Source organism: Leptonotus elevatus, chromosome 6, assembly GCF_054856555.1.
Source record: "Leptonotus elevatus isolate MCC_2025b chromosome 6, RoL_Lele_1.0, whole genome shotgun sequence".
NCBI lineage: Eukaryota > Metazoa > Chordata > Actinopteri > Syngnathiformes > Syngnathidae > Leptonotus > Leptonotus elevatus.
In genome coordinates this window covers 11,422,210-11,442,347 of record NC_141244.1, presented here as the reverse complement: position 1 = coordinate 11,442,347, position 20,138 = coordinate 11,422,210, and the positions used below count along the sequence as shown (strand labels likewise).

At 38.9% G+C, this 20,138-nt stretch overlaps 1 protein-coding gene across 2 annotated transcripts in view; it reads left to right on the top strand.

Moving 5' to 3' along the window:
* Nucleotides 1–3,599: 3,599 nt before the first annotated feature.
* The window catches only part of adcy2a (adenylate cyclase 2a), a 52,340-nt gene continuing 35,801 nt past the window's right edge, over nucleotides 3,600–20,138 (top strand). For both annotated transcript variants that reach the window (XM_086079428.1, XM_086079429.1), the window contains exons 1-2: nucleotides 3,600–4,148; nucleotides 10,442–10,639. In XM_086079428.1, coding sequence (XP_085935554.1) covers nucleotides 3,621–4,148; nucleotides 10,442–10,639 — 726 coding nt within the window. In that variant the 5' untranslated portion in view covers nucleotides 3,600–3,620. The remainder of the gene's footprint in view (nucleotides 4,149–10,441; nucleotides 10,640–20,138) is intronic.

Sequence of the window (20,138 nt, the reverse complement as noted above, 5' to 3'; positions counted from 1 at the left end):
GAAAACTCACTTTACAGTCCTATATTTTGTTGTATGTCACTAAATTTGGAAATGTAATATCAGAAGAATTAATTGCATACATTTAAATTATGTGCTCCTTTACCACAAAGCATTATAGACGTACGTAATTCAACTTGAAGGTGACATAGATTTTTCAAAGAATAGTCCTTTTCACCACCACAGGTATAGTTCCATACACGTCTAGTTTGCGGCACATAGAAATAATTGGCAAGGCTGAAATAAACAGCACATATTTCTCAACCACGATGCCTCCCTCACACAAAAGTAGGCCTAGTGTGCATTCAACAAAAGTTATAGCTAACAAAGAAGAAAATACAGGAGGAGACCTGATTCCTAGCACCACAGTACTCAGTAAAGGCACTCAGCAAATAACTGCACATTATGGAACACATAAGAAAGGTCAACTGTTATTTGCAGCTTGAACATAGAGAGGCATTGTGGGAGACTTCATCTTCACATTGCCGTCTGAGGGAGTGGCATCATGTAGGTGTCGTGTCACTGATTCAGTGCGTTTACGACTCGTGTCCATACCATACTACGGTAAATTAACAGCAATGGAGGAAGGAAGATATTTTTTGTTTTCAAGATGGAAATATAGTCACTATTTTGACATTTTGGCTATGTTGACACTGCAGCTCAATTCCAATTTTTGGACCTAATACGCCGTCGTAGAAATGTGCTTCTGACAGTGAGGGGAAAAAATCCACTGGTGGATTCTGACGGTGTTTTTTTCTTTTCTTTTTTTACTGCCGGGAATGGGCTTCCATAGAAAGTAGCCTTTGTCAGGTAAAAACAAAAATATTAAGGGTTGTTGCACACTATACTGTTGACAGTGTTTTCTAGCTTCAATAACAATGTCAAAAAAACAAAACATGAATCACAGCATAGTATTCAAACAAGAGAAAGTCCCACCAGATTGTGTGACTGCATGTCCAAAAGTAATTATCATATTTACAAACCATGTACAGTATAAATGTTGAATTTTGCCATTTTAACATTAATAGTGATACATACATTAAAAATGTATGTCAAGTGAGGTTTTATTTCTATTTGTTTATAAAACAACCTTTTTTGTTTTATTTTATTATTATGTATTTAATATATTGTCTTTTAAATGCCTCTATTTCAAATGCACTTTCAATCTGAATCAATTTATGATGTTTTACCATTGTGAGATTATCCCAGTGATATATATATGACTACAAACTGAACCCATGCGGTGATTTGTTATAGCATGCATTTACTTTGTATTTCATTACTTATTTCATAACAGTATTTATTGATTTGGACAACAGCAACAGTGATTAATGTGATTTAAGGGGCTGCATTTTCTCAACATGATAGCGCCTGCCAGCAGCACTGAAGGAATGACACTGTGCTGTCCTCTTTTGTATGTGACTCCGCCTCATCGCAAAGGCCTCTTCAGTGGTGTGGTTGAACCCGAGGTGTTTAGCAAGGTTTGTCGTGTTGCTGACATGCCACAAATCCTTACTGTTTTTCCACAAACATCATTCACAGCTATTCTCCATGTGCTTCAGCTTCCTCCCACATTCTACAAGCATGCTTATTAGGTTAATTGAAGATGTGTCTGTAGGTGTGACTGTGAGTCCATATGTGCCCTGTAATTGGCTGGTAACCAATCCCTCCTCTTTTCGAAAGTCAGCTTTGCTCACCTGTGAATCTATTGACGACAATCAGTGTAGAAGACGTGTGGCTTGATAATGTAACAGAAGAAATGAGTTTACTTCGATATCACATATTTTTGGCTTTCCAAACCTTGATTAAAACATGCTAAGATATGCACACCTTTTTTTCCCTCCTTTTTTTTTTTTTTTACATTGAGTTACTCTGATGCTATGATTTAATCTCAAATGTCAAACAGGGTTGATTTTTCAGTGAATTAAAAAAAATTGCAAGTCACTCTTTATTCATCATTATACAAGTTGAACTTGGCAACAGCTCTTTTATCAAATCATGGCTGGCGGCTGTTTGTGTGGGCGGGTGGGTGTGTTTATAACCAAATGTATGCAGTATTCGTCCACTGGTTGTACTTGTGTCTCTGAACTTGAATCTTCTATTTGAGAGCGCTCGTTTATGACACTGAAATTACATCAATACTTTTGGATCAGTTTCTCCCACTGGTGAGAGATTTAATCTTCCGTCTGCTTCGAGTTCAGTTGGAACATCGCTCTTCATAAATTTGGCATCTGGTTTGAGATCATGTGGATTATTAAAAACAAAAAGGCACTGTAAATTTTAAATGGATGTTCACTATTTTGCAGAGAAGTTTTTTTTTAATTAACAAGGTGTATACATCCATTTATTTTCAATATGAATTTATATGAATAACACAACTTCTGCCTAGCCCAGTCCTTCTCAAATTGGGACATGTTGGAACATGTTGTATTTATTTATTTGTTTGTTTGTTGCCTTACTAGAATAAAGTGTAATCGCACATCCACTACAGTAGGTGGCAGTGGCGCTCTCATTGTCATTGTCAGGTGTACTTACAATAATTTCATAGCCAAATGATACTAACAGCGGAGAGTTGGGGGTGTCGGTGACACAAAATGTTCTCTTTTTTCTGGCGGGTTGTTACAAGTAAAAAATAATCGAGATGCATTGGCCTCGTCTAAACATTCGTAATTTGGATCACAATGTTGAAATAAAAAAATACATAAATATATCTGAAGCTTTGTCATTTTTGGTACACTGTTAAGTATTTTTTCAATTATCCAGTGCACAAAAAAAAATAATAGAGAGGAATAGCGCAGGTTTCTTGCAAAGCTGGGATTGTTGGACAATTAAATAAATAAATAAATAAATAATAGGAAAAAATGGCTATAAGTGCACCTTTAGCAAAATGGAATATGGTCTTTTTCTGTTGCATTATGTCGCCGCTATGTGAAAAACACTTATGTCCATTTTTTTCATTTTGATATTTTGGGATGAATCTGAATGCAGACACCAAAACACTTATGTGTATTTTTGTAATTTTTTCCCCCATTTTTATGATTTGGGATGAAACTGAATGCAGACATCCCAAAAATGTAAAAATGTAAAAAAATAAAATAAAATGGACACAAGTGTTTTTCACATAGCAGCAAAGATATTCTCTAAGAGCACATACCTCCTTGAACATTGAAAAATCCTTACCAAATTTTTCAACTTCATAAATACTCCCTTGCATTAATCTGACTTTTACCATTAGATTTGTGCAATAATATCATTCCATCCATTTTCTTAACCGCTTATTCCTCTATTCATTCATGAAAAAGGGAAATGTGTACAAGATCTTATTCTTGCAACCTTTATCAGAACTGGGCCAGGCCTTACCCCTTTGAAAAGTTTAATCCAAATCTGATAACTGCGATGGTCAGTTAACAATTTTAACAGAGGTAGTCATCATGATGTTTTCTTTCGCTTTCCTTTCTGCTGCTGTACCTTATTCAACTTCCTCCCTCCCCCATTAGTTCCTCTCCCCCTCCCCTTAGCCTTCATTTCCCTCCCACTTTCTCCCTCTGACTCTAAAGAGCACTCAGTCTCGGCTCTCCCTTCACTTCCCGCTCCAACATGTTGGCAGGAGGAGGCAGAGGAGGATGCTGCGCTCAAACCTTGGCGCGTTCTTGCCACCTCTTCGGCCAGCGCACGGTACCTCTGACTCAGAGCCACCTTTCACTTGTATCAGCCTGAAGGAATTAAGAAGGGAGGGGGGTGGTCAGGTCCCCCAGGTTCCACAGGACATCAGGAGCACCCACAACAGGATCCCCAAGAGGAGCAGCAGCAGCAGCAGGAGGAAAGTAGAACACGGCAACTGTCCCTCATCTGTAGTGGAAACTATTACCTCGGACGTCAACGCCTCCTCCGGTTTCTCTGACACTTCTCCCTTTTCGGCTCCAAGATCCATGTGGCAGGAGGCAATAAGGAGGAAGCGGTACCTCCTGGACCAGGCTGGGGAGTCTGGTGAGGAGGATAAGGGAGGTCAGGGGAGGAGGAGCAGATCCCAGGACTGGTTGTATGAGTCGTACTACTGTATGAGCCAGCAGCATCCACTGATTGTGTTCTTGCTGCTCATAGTGATGGGAGCATGCCTGGCTCTGCTGACTGTGTTCTTTGCATCAGGACTGGTAAGTTCTACAGTTACGCATATATTATGCAAATGTAATCAAACTAGTGCTGTCAAAGTTAAAACATTAATTGATTCATTAATCATAAAAAAAACATGGCATTAATCATGAATTAACGCAGATTAATCTCACTTTGACCATAGATTATCCTTTAGTGTGACAAGCGGATGGCTACGTTTAAGGTAGCACAGGTTGTTTGAGCAATAAACATAATTACATGCATTCAAGTAAAGCATTTAATATATGTTTGCGTATGACATTTAGAATATTTGTTCATGTCAAAATATTGGGGTCATTTTTTTCCTCATTTTAAATTATGCAAGTAATTAATTGATGAGAAAAAGAGGAGGATGAGCGTGTGCAGTGGCGTCCTCATAACATTAAATGTCAAAAGAATTAACACATAGCCGGTGCTCTTCAAATTTGGCGGGGGAAAAATATTGATAAAAAAACCTTTTTTATTAAGTAATTAATCGCGATTAATCAAAATACTAATATGTGATTAATCCGATTAAAAATGTGATAGTTTGACAGCTCTAGATAAAACATATGTAAAGTCATCACTTTCAATTCGGCTTAACAACAGTATAAATATGTTGTATATTTTGGGCATTCCTACAAAGTTTGAACTATGTTGATGGGAGAATCTTCACACGCAAAGGCTAGCAAAAAGAACACACGTCACAAAAACACAAAATCAGCTCCCAGCTGCTCGCAGCCTGCACACACATGCCAAAAAGCTTATACAAACGCACATCCCCTGCATGTAGTCTACATGGCAGCACTAATGTGAAGAAAGGGTTAGATCAAAGTGAGGGGGGGGATAACGGGTTTGGTTATTGTTTGAGCTCACAGTTGACTGAACTTCAGAAAGAAGAAGTGATTTCGAGCCCTCAGTATTTTGACACGGTTATCTCTGCTCGGAAAGGCTGACAAATTCAATGCAGCGAGGGAGCAAAGACCCTCTGGGAAATAAAAAAGGACACTGTACAAAGTCTAAAGCTTTCAAGTATTTTGTCTGTTTTCACGGAATATGAAATTCAGGCTCATTGATCATACGTAGGATAGTTGCTACAACATGAATCAACACAAAAAACAACCACTAAAGGGGAAGATTAAAAAATATATATATATATTTTTTTAGATTAGGCATTTTAGGGCCACGTATAAATATATATATTTTTTAGAGAGGGGTTAATATTGCAAGAAAACCCCCCACAATATAAAGTGGCAAATTTTCGAGAAAAAAAACTCAGAAACTTACCAGAAATATATGTAGCATACTACTCGGATGTTTGTGCCAATATTTTTCGGTCGGGTTTTCAAATAAAGAGAATTCATGTTAAGGATTCACACTTTGAAGTGTTGGGTACTGCCAGCGACGAAGACACCTTGCTTTGCGAAGGTCCGCAACCTGAGGATAGAGCAGTTAAGTTAATTTGTTAAAATGTATATTGTACATTTATTTTTCCAGAATTATTATTTACACATTCATACATTTTATTTTTTATTTTATACAAGTAGCTAAGTTGATGTGTCGAATCTGCTGCTCTCTGTCATTTACTTGCATTTACCTAAAGTATGCTAGCATCTGATTGGTTAGTGTTAGTCAGCTGATTTGGGATCAGGAAGTGTTGTCGCTCTAGCTGCCGTGTATGACGAGTAAAGAATGAATAAAACCCATCTCCATCCTGCCTTTTGATTTTATAAACAGTGTTCCATTAACCACCAACAAATCCTCACGTTAGGCTATAGCTATGCTACGTGTATTTGTCGTAAGTTTCTGAGTTTTTTTTCTCACAAATTCGCCACTTCAGAATATTACCCCCTCTGAAAATAATAAATAAATTATAGGTCACCCTAATACGTCCTCATACATATGTCCCCAGTAGTCTAAATTTAGCAGTCTGAATAATATTATTATAATTATAATTATAAAAATCTACCTCTTTTTAATCAATCTCAGGTGGTGGCCATTTTGCCACTTGCTGTGGATTACAAATGGCTTCATAGTTGCTCTGGCCTCAGGAAACAGCTTGCGAATGTCACATGATTGGCCGTGATTGGCCAGCCTGAGTGCTAAGCAAGAAGCCAGAGGGTAGCCATCTTGCATTGCCACTTTTACTGACAACTACTGTTATTTTTTATTTATTTTTTGCTGAAAACGCTGGTATCAGCGTATGTTTTATGCTAGGATCCCTGTGTGGAGTAATGAGATCCTCGCAAAGAGACAACTTCAGTTTGCATTGACCATTCAGAGTATATGATCTCAATATTGTGAATTGTGACTGACAGAGGTTAGGTTTACATTTCGCTGCGATTGGTTTTACTTTCACTTGATTGTTGATGGCTCTGACAACATGATGCAGACCAATCTTTGAGTAGCACCCGGCGATATACTTAATGAGAAAATTAAAAGTCATTTTTTTAGCAATGAAATATACATGTAGTGCTTCTCCCAGACTTATGGTACAACTATATGTCATACACAGTGGAATTTCTGCCATAGAGGCAGAAAATAATAAAATAATAATATAATAATTATAATATATAATAATAATAAATAGTAAATGGCAACGTAAAAAATGGCCGCCAGACGCCAGTGGCTTCACTTCTCCCAATGGCAAATAAGCGGCATTGACAGTTCATTTATATTTAAGTCTGTACCTGAGATGGAAAAAAACGGGTGCATTTTGATGCTTATTAGACGAGTGGGGGCTCATATAACATTGTAAAGAAAATGTTTGACTTGACTAACCCTTTAAAATATAAAACAACTTTAGGTAGATTTGTTTCTTGGATTTTTGCTCATTTTGTCTTTCACTTAAGTGACATCAAATCGCTTTAAAATGACATTTAGCAAATGACCAATGGGCAACATATTGTTTATATGCACCACAGTGCTTTTAAAGGAAGCCTAATCTCATCATTTAACATATTTTACCAATTGAGAGCCTCTCCTAGTCTATCCCTGATGGATCTGCACTGATGGAGGGATTATTCTAATACGGTAAAAGGGCCTCATAGCACTGCCACTGAGAATTGCAGATTTGCATAATATCTAAACATACCAAACATCATCCAAGCGCTAAATCAAGTATGGGGAAATGATTTGCATGGTTTGCCAAATGCAGATGTTGACATCAGCAATTTCCATTCCTGATGGTCTGCAAATAACACCAACCTCATCAATTACCGTATGTGTGATTAGTCAGCAAAGTGCCTACTGATAAGCGGCAAAATCAATCAAACACAAACAATATAGGGAATGATGGGTGAATGCTTTTTAACAACATTTCTTCAGATGTTTGTAAATGGTCATTAATAGGCTTGTGGTTTTGCCCATGGGGGGAATTGTCTGACTCAGCACTTCAGCCACAATTGGTATGTGGACTAATGTGTCTGACGACGCTAGCATTGCATATGAATCTACTGTTAAAATGCTGTTGCTTTTGTAAATTAAGTAGAGGCTGAAGTTTTAATGCTAACAAGGAAGTTGCACGACTGAAATTTGTTAAATAAATACAACGCACAGAAATTCTGCGAACAATGGATTTCTGGCCCGAGAGCGCACAAGCATCTTGAGCCTTCCTGCCCTACATCCTGCCTTTTTGCTCTGGCTCGGTGCTAGATTGGCGTGACCTTTAGCTCCACCCTCATTTCATTCTCCATCCTCTATTTCTGGCCATTCTGTGCTTCTGTCATCTTTAACCTCCTCATATTTCTGTCTCTCTTTCATTTGTATCCTAACGCCGCCTCCCCTTCCTGCGAGCTGGCTGACCTAAATCCTGTTCTGTTTTGGAGCTCAGCTCTGGGGCGAGACCGACTCTCTCTGTAACCACACGCATCCTCTCCTGTCCCACTGCATTGCCTGCTTACGTGGGGAAAGACGGAGGGTAGATGGGGGCGGAGGGAGTGGAGGAAAACCCTAAATGCTTTGTAACAGATGGAAAAGCTAAGAGATGAAAGTATATGCGATGACATGTAAAATATTAATTCTGTAGTGGAACCTCTTACGGTAATTTACCGCGTTTGTCCATATGGCGTAAACTGAAAGTTCCTTAGTGTTGCTTTAAGGCAGGCATCTTAAGTTCAAAGTTCAAATTCTTCTCTTCTAGCATTCTTTTTCACCCCTTGTTGAGGATTGATCTTTATACATGACACAAAAAAAGTAAAAAAAGGCAAACACACAAGATCACGAATGGCGGTGGCTTTTCCCCAAAATGTTGGTTTGGTTCCATTCTGAATTATATTACACTAGTGCCATTCACATAAGAGGTTTTGCAGTCCTAACTGAACCTGCAAATAGGTTTTGATTTCCTCACGAAGAATAAATAACCTCAAGCATTTCCTCATGTACGGTGTATACAGGCTCTCTAGAGATTACGGACTTCTCAGATGTCAGCAAAATGCATGTCCTTCCAAACAGAAAATGTAAAGTAAGGATCAACACCCAGCCTGGATTAAAGGAGCCAATATTGTTTCTTCGACTAGTGTGTCTCTACATATAAATGCGGCCGCAATGATCAATATCCCTTTAAGTCGTTGTCAGTGTCACCCAGTGCCACTCTAGCAAAGAAGAAGCAAAAAATGAGCTGTGAGTGGGACATGTGGTTCCCACCACCAAGCCTTCTCACTCCACTATGACGTCCTTTTATAGTCACCTTGGAAAAAAAGTCCTGCAATTTTTATAAGAACTTTCATATCTAAGTGTATCTCAGAAACAGAAATGCAGCTTCAAATCCATAATGGATGCACTGTATATTCTTACGTGACATCCCTCCATTAAAAAAGTTTGATCAAAAAAGTCCATATATAGCTGATTTACAATATGCATTAATACAGTTCTGTTATTCATAAACTTTTTTTTAAAGATGTCTTTGCACCCTAAGTTTGATACATCCAAATTAGATGAATATATAGGTAAAGCATCTGATTCTACTGCATGAGACCACAACCATGTTCAGCAAATTGTGTGAAAATGTAATGTACATTTTGAAAAAAAATCCATAGTCATGACAAAATTGTACCAAAAAAATAAAATAATACTGTCTGTTGAAAGGTAATTAATTTAATATGCCTAATACAATATATTTTAGGTAAGGTTAGTGTAAATACTTATTTAGCCTCATTTTGCCTTCATAAGTAAAAATATTTTGTACATACATTTTGTAAAGATTGTGTCTGCAGAGGTCAAAGTAAAAGGTGTTTTATTTCATGGCATTAGGTGACATAGATAGCATTTAGCAAATCAGATTAAAGTACTGAAACATTTCATTGAAGGGCTATTTGGTGCCTCGGAGGGTGACTCACACCCACCTGCTTGTCGGCTTACGTACTCGGAAAATTGAAGAGAGGACCTAGAAGGCTTTGCACTCTGGCTGTCTCATGTGGCCTTAAGATCTTTCAATTTTCTACTTTTAAATGCTGTTTTCTTTATGCCTGTCTCAAACTAAATTTAATTATCATTAAGATTGTTAGAATTTTAGACACTGTACAAACAATGTGTATATACACCTAGACAGGCCTTTTTTATTTATTTGTTTGTTTGTTTATTTATTTATTTTATTGATAACATTGTGTTTTTAAAAACAACTTAGGTCAAATACCCCAAATTGGGTCAAAAGGAGGCTGACTACGTTTTTGATTATCCATTTGATCCAACAAGTTGGGTCAAATAAATAACCCACGAAACAACCCACAAAAATGTGTTTTTTTGTACAAACCAGCCCAATCCCAAAAATGTCTTTTGTGTCATATATAACCCAAATTCGGGGGTTTAATAGATAACCCCAAAAAGTTGGTCCGAAACCTGTTTGACACAACTTTTTTTTTTTTTAAGAAAGTATAAAGTAAATTAAAACAACTTTTCTACAACAAGAGTTAAGGCAGAATTACAGCTCGCGAGCCACATCCGGGCAGTCGAGACAGTCTTTGACAACCCTCCATAGTCTTTTTTTGAAGTAAAAATCACATGTGGAACTAAAATATAATTTTAATGAGTGCTTATTGCGTTGACTTTCATCTTATAATTTTGGTTTAATATTTGTATTTCCTAATTAAGCAACATATCCTGCCATATCGACACAAGTAGCAGCTTACTACAATAATAAAATGTTGTTGTACTATTTTACTTTTATGTTTACTTAAAAAAAACTTTGCATTTGATCCAAATGAGTGGTTCTGCCATTTAAATTATTTTCTATATGAATTCATAAAAACGTCACCATTGATTCAAGACACTAAGAGTCAGCAAAGGTCTCGTTTTCAAATTCTTGTCATTTCTGTTCCAGAACGTTGAGGACCATGTGGCCTTTGTAATCACAGTGCCCACAGCGTTGGCGATCTTCCTGGCTGTATTTGTTTTGGTCTGCATTGAATCCATTTTCAAGAAGCTTCTCCGGGTGTTCTCCCTTGTCATCTGGGCCTGCTTGCTTACTATGGGTTACCTTTTTATGTTTTCCGGTGGGATCGTCTGTCCATGGGACCAGGTAAGCCCCAGAATGATATTTTGTGGTCAATTTATTTCTTATGTAAAAGCATGTGAGGCATTTTGTGATTTATTCATAGATGGTATAAATAACTAAACATAGCTTTCGGGTTTGAAAATGAGGCCAACGTGGAAGTGCCTTAAACTTGAATTCTTTTGAATGCCCTGCAGGGAGAATTCTTGGTTGCCCAAAAGCCCTCTTGTGAAGAGATTTGAGAAAAGTGAGCCCACTTGATCTCTTACCTCAATATTCCAATACTAACTTATATTATTTGTAATGCTCTTCTCTTTTATTAGTTTGACATAGAACTATCTTAAACTACAGAAACTACATCTTAAGCATCTCAGTGCTTTCGTGCCAATCGTCCGACCAATCAGATTTTTGGGTTGGAATCCTGTCGGGTAGCTTGCTGACATTTGATGCTTTGATGTTTGACAGTAGTTTCACATGACTTGTGACTGAGAGAGCCTATTCATCAGAGTTAGCTGACCACATCATATTTAGTACATGCAAGCGAAGTGCTAAATTGATTACAGCTAAGACACGACACGATGACAATGTGGAATTGACCAAGTAAGATCCCTGCACAATTGAAACATCTCCCACCGCCAAACTGCGTGCAACAAGATGTCAAAATAAAAATTTGCTGCAGACATTCCTTCAATGTTGAGGTTGAGGACTCCGAAGTTTGTCAAAGTCATATCCCAAGACTGAGGGTTTATCCTTTAACCACCTCTGATTAATGAGCACAGTTTCAGTTTTGTGGGTGGTGTAGCAATTAGTCTCCGAAGATTGACAGAGGTACCACTTGAACTTTTGATACTTGCCCCTATCCATTCAAACAATCAATAAGCACCAGAACAAAACATCCAGTGTGACAAGACATCAACTTGCACGATAACAAAAACTCCAATGGGAAACTGACAAATATTTGACACCCATCAAAGGGAGACCGAGGCTAGTTGTATCACGGGTAAGTTGTCACATTGTAATTTTCTTCTCCACCAGGGGGCGCAACAAAAAACTGGAAAACTATTTTTCTTTGTATAAATGATCAGGGGCTGTGTACTGTTTGAGAAGAGAATAGCACATTGTGAGCTGAGATGAATGCCAGTTATCTGTTTTTCACAACCCAAAGTAAAATATTTCAACTTCATATATTTTGAAACAGGTGTCGTACATGGACAAATTCTAGCAGCAAATCATGTGGACTTGTTATAGAAGAGATTCAGGCATTTTGTCATGCCTCAGTCACTGCTCTTTTTTAAGCTAACTTTAAACTAGAGCAAGTATGAGCCAACAGGGCAGTTTGGGGCAACTTGTCATTTTGGGGTTTGTTGTCACATATGCAAAGAACGGGCCAATGAAAAATGCACTTCTGGCAACTCTGTTTACGTATGACAGAATTGTTCTTCAGATGAAGAGTCTGAATAGTGAGGAAATTAATTTTCATTCTTTAAAAATAGATTTTTTAGTTGTTGGAACTACAGTATTTATATATTTATATAAGTTTCACGATGAACCATCCATCCAATAACCAAAATGCTTTATTTTTGTAAAATTCAATTTAATCTAAAATTTCCAGCAAACTTCCAGCAAAACAGGTATTTGAAGCTGAGAGCCATGACCTACATGCCAGCAATTCTTAAGGACTTTAATCTATTTAATAATATTTGATGTTTGCTTAATGACTGTGTAAATTTTCAAGATCAATGATAAAAACCAACAAAAAACAGGAAAACAAGGATAATTTTGTCCTTGTTTTATTAGTTGCAAAATGTGTGACATCTTACTCCATATAGTGTGACAACTTACCCATTAGTGGGGCAACATGCCACATGTTCACTCCTTCTATTTGGTAGCTTATAACTTATAAATGCACTGACACAAAGTATGAAAATGACATGAATACAAAAAATATACCTAAGCCTTTGGTCTTTCATCTGGTCTACATTTAGTTTATATAAGATGTATTGATTCCAAGAAATATATAAAAGTATAAACGGTGATACAACTAACTCCAATCTCCCCTATATTTTATATTACATATTTTCATTTTACTTAAAAGGGCAATATGTCAAAAATATAGATGAGCTCATTTACATACTGTTAATGTATCATGCTCCGATCACAGCTTTTCAAGGGATATAATTGTATTTCTTCATTGGCTACATTGCATTTGGATGTGTCAGGATCGAAACCCTGCCTCTTTCTATAAGAGATATGCTGTTGTATTGATGCAACTTGCAGAGAACATTGAATGGTTTGCTTACAGTACAAGTAAGAGTTATTCACCAGAACCTATGAATACAGATGTCTAATGTGGACTCATTTGTCACAAAGCAGCATTTTCAGGCGCACCGATTCGCACGTCATTCTATTCATCCCTCTCCCACTCATTGAAAATATCAGCCCATTATGCCATCAGTGCACTCCGACGGCAGCATCCATGTTAATTAACATTTATTTGGCCAGATTGGCTTGTTGACTCACACTCCTGACTTGACATCCATTACTCCGTCATAACATGCATTTTCCACTTACTTTCAAGCATCTTAAAAGAAGGGAACGGATTTACGCCTTTTACAATAATTCATTTATGGTTCAGGTTCAGCTACAAAATTATGTATTTTTCAGTCACCGAAATTTGCACAAATGCACCTGCATCGCACCAAAAGGCGTGCACCAGTATTTCTGACATTTCCACATTTTTTAAAATACAATTTATCGCAGACATGGTCTGCTGTCAAAAAATAATTGTATTTATGTTGATAACAAACTGCTTTATCAGTACAGTGACCTGCCAGTTCAGATAAACATACAGTAGTAGAGGCTTAAAGTCACATTTCCTATTCTCAGCATGCCAGGGTTGGTTTGTGGTCTCCATTTCCCAACCTGAAATCAATTGAAGGCTTATCCACTCCCCACAAAGCGCCCTCTGTTTGTGAATGCTAGGGAGAAGGGCTTATCTGTGTGGTCCAGCTTCTACCCCTTGCTGAGAAATGTCTCTGCCCTCCCTCATTTGCTTCCCATCTATCATCCTTCCTGTCCCTCATGCTGCAACCAAACTTTTCATTTTGTGTTCTCTTAGCATTGTCAGCACAAATCTGAACTTTGTGTAGAAAAAAATGATATTTATATTAAAAAAAAGATGCACCCCTACAAAAAAAAAAAAAAGTCAGTGAACAAATGTACCATATTTGCAGGATCATTTTACAAGATTGATAATGTTTTCACATACAGTTGTTTGACAGACGGTTCCAGAGGTGGGCCTTCCATCAATATTGACGGAAGGTCCTTCAATGACGGCCGCCCGTTTTGTTGACGATTGACGGGAAACTTTGAAAAATTGACGCACTAAGCATTGCCGGAAGTTGTTTTTTGTCCGTCACTGTCAATCCGTCAATGATGGAATGCCCATTTTGCTTCCGAAAGACGGAAACATTGACGGACGTACATTTCGCTGCGGAATAACGAATGACAGATTGACGATTACAATGCGATTCGGCTTGAAATGTTGACGGATTGACGATGATGGAAGGTTGTCCAGACTGTTGACGATTGCCGAATGATGGACGCTCAAAATTCATTGATGCGCGCACCTCTGGTTCCACAAAAGAAACAGAATAAGCTAATTTGTCTTTTGAATTGGATTGAGTGGGTGGTTGAAGTTGTCATATTATTATTTTGGGAATTTTCATTTTAGTTAGTTTTTATTTCGTTTTGAGTTTTTTTGTTTTTTTTGTTAGTTTTAATTCGTTTTCAGGGTGGTTCTGTTAGTTTTTATGAGTTTTAAATAAAACTCACTTAGAGCCACTGGAGCCAAAAGTCAAGCATGCAAATTTGTCCCTTAGCAGCGACGTCATCTGAAGGTGCTTTTCTATTGGCTGCTGCTAGATGACATCACTTCTGTGCGACTCGCTTTCAAACGTCTTTATTCTCGTTAATATCGAAATAAATATACTTAAAATCACATTTTAAATAATCCCCAAAGGCTCATGTATTAACTTATTTGCCCCCCAAAACATATAGATATGTTCTATTTTAAATATTACCATGCTCACAAATATAATTTTTTTAAGCTAGAGCATACAGAAGGCTTTGATGCAGCCTCTGAACTAAAGAGAATGCTTGAAGCAATGGTAGTTATTACAAAAACGGCCAGCAGGTGGCAGCAGAGTAGGGCCATGTTGCGAAAAGGCTTCCTTTTCCTTTCGGCTTTTCCCTTCAGGAGTCGCCACAGCAAATCAAATGCCTCAATCTAACCCTGTCCTCTGCATCCTCTGCTCTCACACCAACTACCTTCATGTCCTCTTTAACTATATCCATAAACCTCCTCTTAGGTCTTCCTCTAGACCTCCTGCCTGGCGTTTGGAAACTCAGCATCCTTCTGCCAATATACTTACTATCTCTCCTCTGGACATGTCCAAACCATCTCAGTCTGGCCTCTCTGACTTTATCTCCAAAGCCTCTAACATGTGCTGTCCCTCAGATGTACTCATTCCTGATTCTATCCATCCTGGTAACTCCCAAAGAGAACCTCAGCATCTTCATCTCTGCCCCCTCCAGCTCTGCCTCCTGTCTTTTCCTCAGTGGCACTGTCTCCAGACCAAACAACATCACTGGTCTCACCACAGTTTTATAAACCTTTCCTTTCATTTGAGCTGAAACTCTTCTATCACACCTGACACTTTTCTCCACCCGTTCCAGCCTGCCTGCACACGCTTCTTCACTTATTTTCCACACTCTCCATTGCTCTGGACTGTTGACCCTAAATACTTAAACTCCTCCACTTTCTTCTCCCTGTAACCTCACTCTTCCACTTGGGTCCCTCCTATTCACACACAGATACTCCGTCTTGCTACGGCTAACCTTCATCCCCCTCCTTTCCAGGGCAAACCTCCATGCCTCGAGCTTCTCCTCCACCTGTTCCCTGCTCTCACTACAGATCACAATGTCATCTGCAAACATCATAGTCCATGCAGATTCCCGTCTAACCTCATCTGTCATCCTGTTCATTACCATAGCAAACAAGAAGGGGCTCAGAGCTGATCCCTGATGTAGTCCCACCTCCACTTTGTCACACCTACAGCGCACCTCTCCACTGTCTTACAGTCCTCATACATGTCCTGCACCACTTGAACATACTTCTCTACTACTCCAGACTTCCTCATACAAAACCACAGTTCCTCTCTGAGCACCCTGTCGTAATCTTTCTCCAGATCTACAAAGACACAATGCAGCTCCTTCTGACCTTCTCTATCAACATCCTCAAAGCAAAAATTGTATCTGTGATACTTTTTTTTTTTGGCATGAAACCATACCGTTGCTCACAAATGTTCACCTCTGCCCTCAGGCTAACTTCAACTACTCTTTCACATATCTTCATGGTGTGGCTCGTCAGCTTTATTCCTCTGTAGTTGCCACAACTCTGCATGTCTCCCTTGTTCTTAAAAATGGGCAGCAGCACACTTCTCCTACTTTGCAGTCGCTGATCTCCTTCAGATTACACCGTCTACACAAGATGTAGTCTACCTGTGTACTACAGTAAGCAAGACACTGGCTTGTGCTCCGTTGCGGCTACATTTGAAAATGCGAGTGAATGAGTTAAATGAATTACCAAAGACTAAAAAGAAGGATATTTCACTATAATAATAGTTATTATAATTAGTTAGTTAGTTTTAATTAGTTGTGTAAACATTAAATGTAGTTTCAGTTAGTTTTCATTTTTTAGGCATTTTTTATATCTATTATGTTATTATTATTATTTTTATTTTTATTATATTTCGTTAATGAAAACATTTTTGGGGAATTATTTTTTATTTTTTTTGGTTGTCACCCACAAACGCACAATTGTAGTGCAAGGTAGTCTCCAATTGCCCACTTGACATGTGTGGCCGACTACACCATAGACAAGGGGAGGAGATCTTGCAGTTTATAAGTGTACTTTGCACACATCAATCTCCTGCACAGAGCCCAGCGGGTCAATTTTTGCTTCCGCAATGTCAAGGATTGTTTGTTCACAAATCTGTCTAAATCTGTGTGAGTGAGCATTTATCTTTTGTTCTCCGCAACAATCGGTTTGTTTTTGTTTGTACAAACTGTCAAAACCCATTTCAGGGAAGCTCACCTGCATGCTCGTCGGGGTCTCAACCTGATTGCAGCTCATCGACGTAACCGATTTGAGTGGGCGAATGCTCACATTTGATGGCGTCTGGCACATTGGAGAGGTGTTCTCTTCACGGATGACTCCCGGTTTTCACTGTTCGGGGCAGGTGGCAGACAGTGAGTGAGGCAAATTGTGGTCACACCAGACACTGATTCGTTTTCTGAACCCCCAGACCTCCATGATAAAACAAAACTGCACATTTCAGAGTGGTCTTTTATTGTGGCCAGCCTAAGGCACGCCTATGCAATATTCATGCTGTCTAATCAGTAACTTGATATGCCACACCTGTGAGGTGGGATGGATTATCTTGACAAAGGAGAAATGCTCACAAATTCAGATTCTGGACAATATTTGAGGGAAAGGGCCTAAAGTTTTAGAACTTGAGTCGAGTTTACGAAAAATGGGAGCAAAAACAAAAGTGTTGTGTTTATATTTTTGTTCAGTGTAGATAAGTCAACTCATTGACTTTGAGATCAAGCTCTACCGGCACTTTGAAAGATCACAGTTTGGAACTGAGAATATGTTGTGTGGAAGCATGAAATTGGAGGGGTGGGGGACAACAAAGTGGGGTGTTACAAGTTATGGTGATATCAAGAAATGTGCAGTAATAAAGCGGATCATGTTTCTTTGAATCTCGTCTTGAGCTCATTTACGCTGCACATGGTTGCCTTTGCCATGAATATGTGTGTGCGCGTACGCTTAACTGCCTTGAGCACCACGAAGGTGCAAGCTGCATAAATTCAACCCATTTAGCACTATAGCCCAGTCTGATTTGAGAAGGTGCAAACTAAACACCTTCATTATGTGTATTTTTAATGTAATGTGTTTAGTATGCAATTAAATTGTCTTTGTGTGTGTGGGGGGGGGGATAAGAGACTGACACTCATAGTACATGCTTGCATTGCAAATCAAGCCTTTAAGCGGATCCCGCATACAGACACTGTGGACTAAAAGCTTGATGGAATCGGACACTCCATCTCCATAATTTGTTTTATGAACCCGCTGTGGTATTATGGAGGATTTGATTCATGGGCTGGTAGCAGCACTGTTGCCTGCATCTTGAAAAAAGAAAAAGTCTTAACAACATAATTGTCAGTGAGTGGGTCCTTATTTGCTTGCCTTTGCCACATGGAAGGAATGTTCTCACAATTTCATTACCACATTGAACCTTGGTATGAGAGATGGGATAGACAGGTATCTTTAGCCTCCTTATCTATCAGTTTCTTGATCCAGTTAGTGGCATTAGATATCAGAGGGTACATTAAGGATAACAAACACTGCCCATGAAGCTCAAACATCGCAATTGCTATTGATTAGCATTTAATTTATTGTAATTATTCGGTACAATTCTTCATTTTTGCTTTGACTTTACTTTTTTTTTTCACTCTAGGATTTATATCATATAGGCTTTTCTGCCTATATGATATAAGAAAAGCATTTGCTTTACTGCAAACACACCACAACCAGTTACTCAACTAATTAAGGGGCAATGTTGACCTAGAATCAAGACAACAGAAAGAAGTACTGTGTCCTCCTCCTCCCCCTACCAAACACATGACTTCTTGCCTTTACCTTGAAGTTACTTCTCTTCTCCACAATTGACCAATTCTAACAAGATAAGTGGTCACTTACTCTATGAAATGAAAAATATTGTGCAAAGAAGCAATGGTATTATTCTTGCTCAGAGATCATGTCTGAGAAAAGAAGAGGTCAAAGCTACTTCAAATTAAGATCCTGTTTCATTGTCAAAAGTATATTTTAAAAAAAAGAGAGCAGTACCTTAACATCATTTACTGCGGCTTTAACCAGCCATTTATAATTATAAAGTCTTTGCTACCTTGGTTGCAGTCATTTCTTTTAATAGGCAGTTTGACATTGTTCTCTATGCGGTGAAGAAAAACATTGTGGATGTAAGAATGGAAATGATCGCTGCCATATGGCGGAGTATCAGTTGGAAGGTGGTAAAATATTAAGGTCCCACTGGTATATAACACGAATTATCTAATGTAATTAAAAGGGCATTTATTGGCTGTGAGAGTTAATTGAAAGTTCGTTTAATGCCACTGATTTTTTTTAACGATTAATGACCGCCCCCTTACTTGGGAAACCTGTACTGGGGGAATTCCAGTCACAATGCAGCAGACACGTCCACTGCAAAATTTAGCAGTACTAAATGTAATAATAATAATGATGCATATATTTGTGGAGACTGGGGTCAAAGTTGTATTTTACAATTTAAAAAATGTGCAGAATTTCAAAAGTTACTCTATGTTAAAGATTAGATAGCTCTTAATATGAAAAGAAAAATGCACTGAGCTTACAAATTATGCCATCGAGTGGCAGAAAAATGAACTCAACACAAATATCACTCTCGTTTTTTTACAGTACAGTACATCTTTTTAATTTTAACTTTTACATTTTGTAAATGATTATGAAATTCTGTATCAATGACTAAAAGATGCAACCATATTTCTATTAGTTTAACATTTATTTCCACAAAGTCGATCATCCGCTGATCAACTTTGTAGTCGTGTCATCGGATTTGCGGCCGCATGTTTTGAACACTCGGGCGAAGAGAGGGGCGGAGCTGTCAACTGATCACCACCTTGTGATGTGTTGGCTCCGATGGTGGGGGAAGATGCCGGTCAGACCTGGCAGACCCAAACGTATTGTGAGGGTCCGCTGGGAACGTCTAGCGGAATCCCTTGTCAGAAAGATTTTTAACGGCCATCTCCGGCAGAACTTCTCTCTTGTCCTGAGGGAGGCGGGGGACATTGAGTCTGAGTGGGCCATGTTCCGCGCCTCCATTGTTGTGGCGGCCGTTTGGAGCTGCTACCGTAAGGTGGTCGGTGCCTGTTCTGGCGGCAATCCTCGAACTCGCTGGTGAACAATAGAGGTAAGAATTGCCGTCAAGCTGAAGAAGGAGTCCTATCGGGCCTTTTGGCCTGTGGGACTCCGGAGGCAGCTGACAGCTACCGGCTGGCCAAGCGGAATGCGGCCAAGCGGAATGTGGAATTCCACTGACACGCCTTCCTTTGAGGAAGCAGAGTCTGAGGACTCTGAGGCGGGCTCTCCTATCTCTGGGTTCAAAGTTACTGAGGTAGTTGGAAAGCTCCTCGGTGGCAAGGCCCCGGGGGTGGATGAGATCCGCTCAGAGTTCCTAAAGGCTCTGGATGTTGTGGGGCTGTTGTGGTTGACATGCCTTCATAACATTGCGTGGACATCAGGGACAGTGACTCTGGATTGGCAGAACGGTGTGGTGGTCCCCATTTTTGAGAAGGGGAACCGGAGGTTGTACTCCAACTATAGAGGGATCCCACTCCTCAGCCT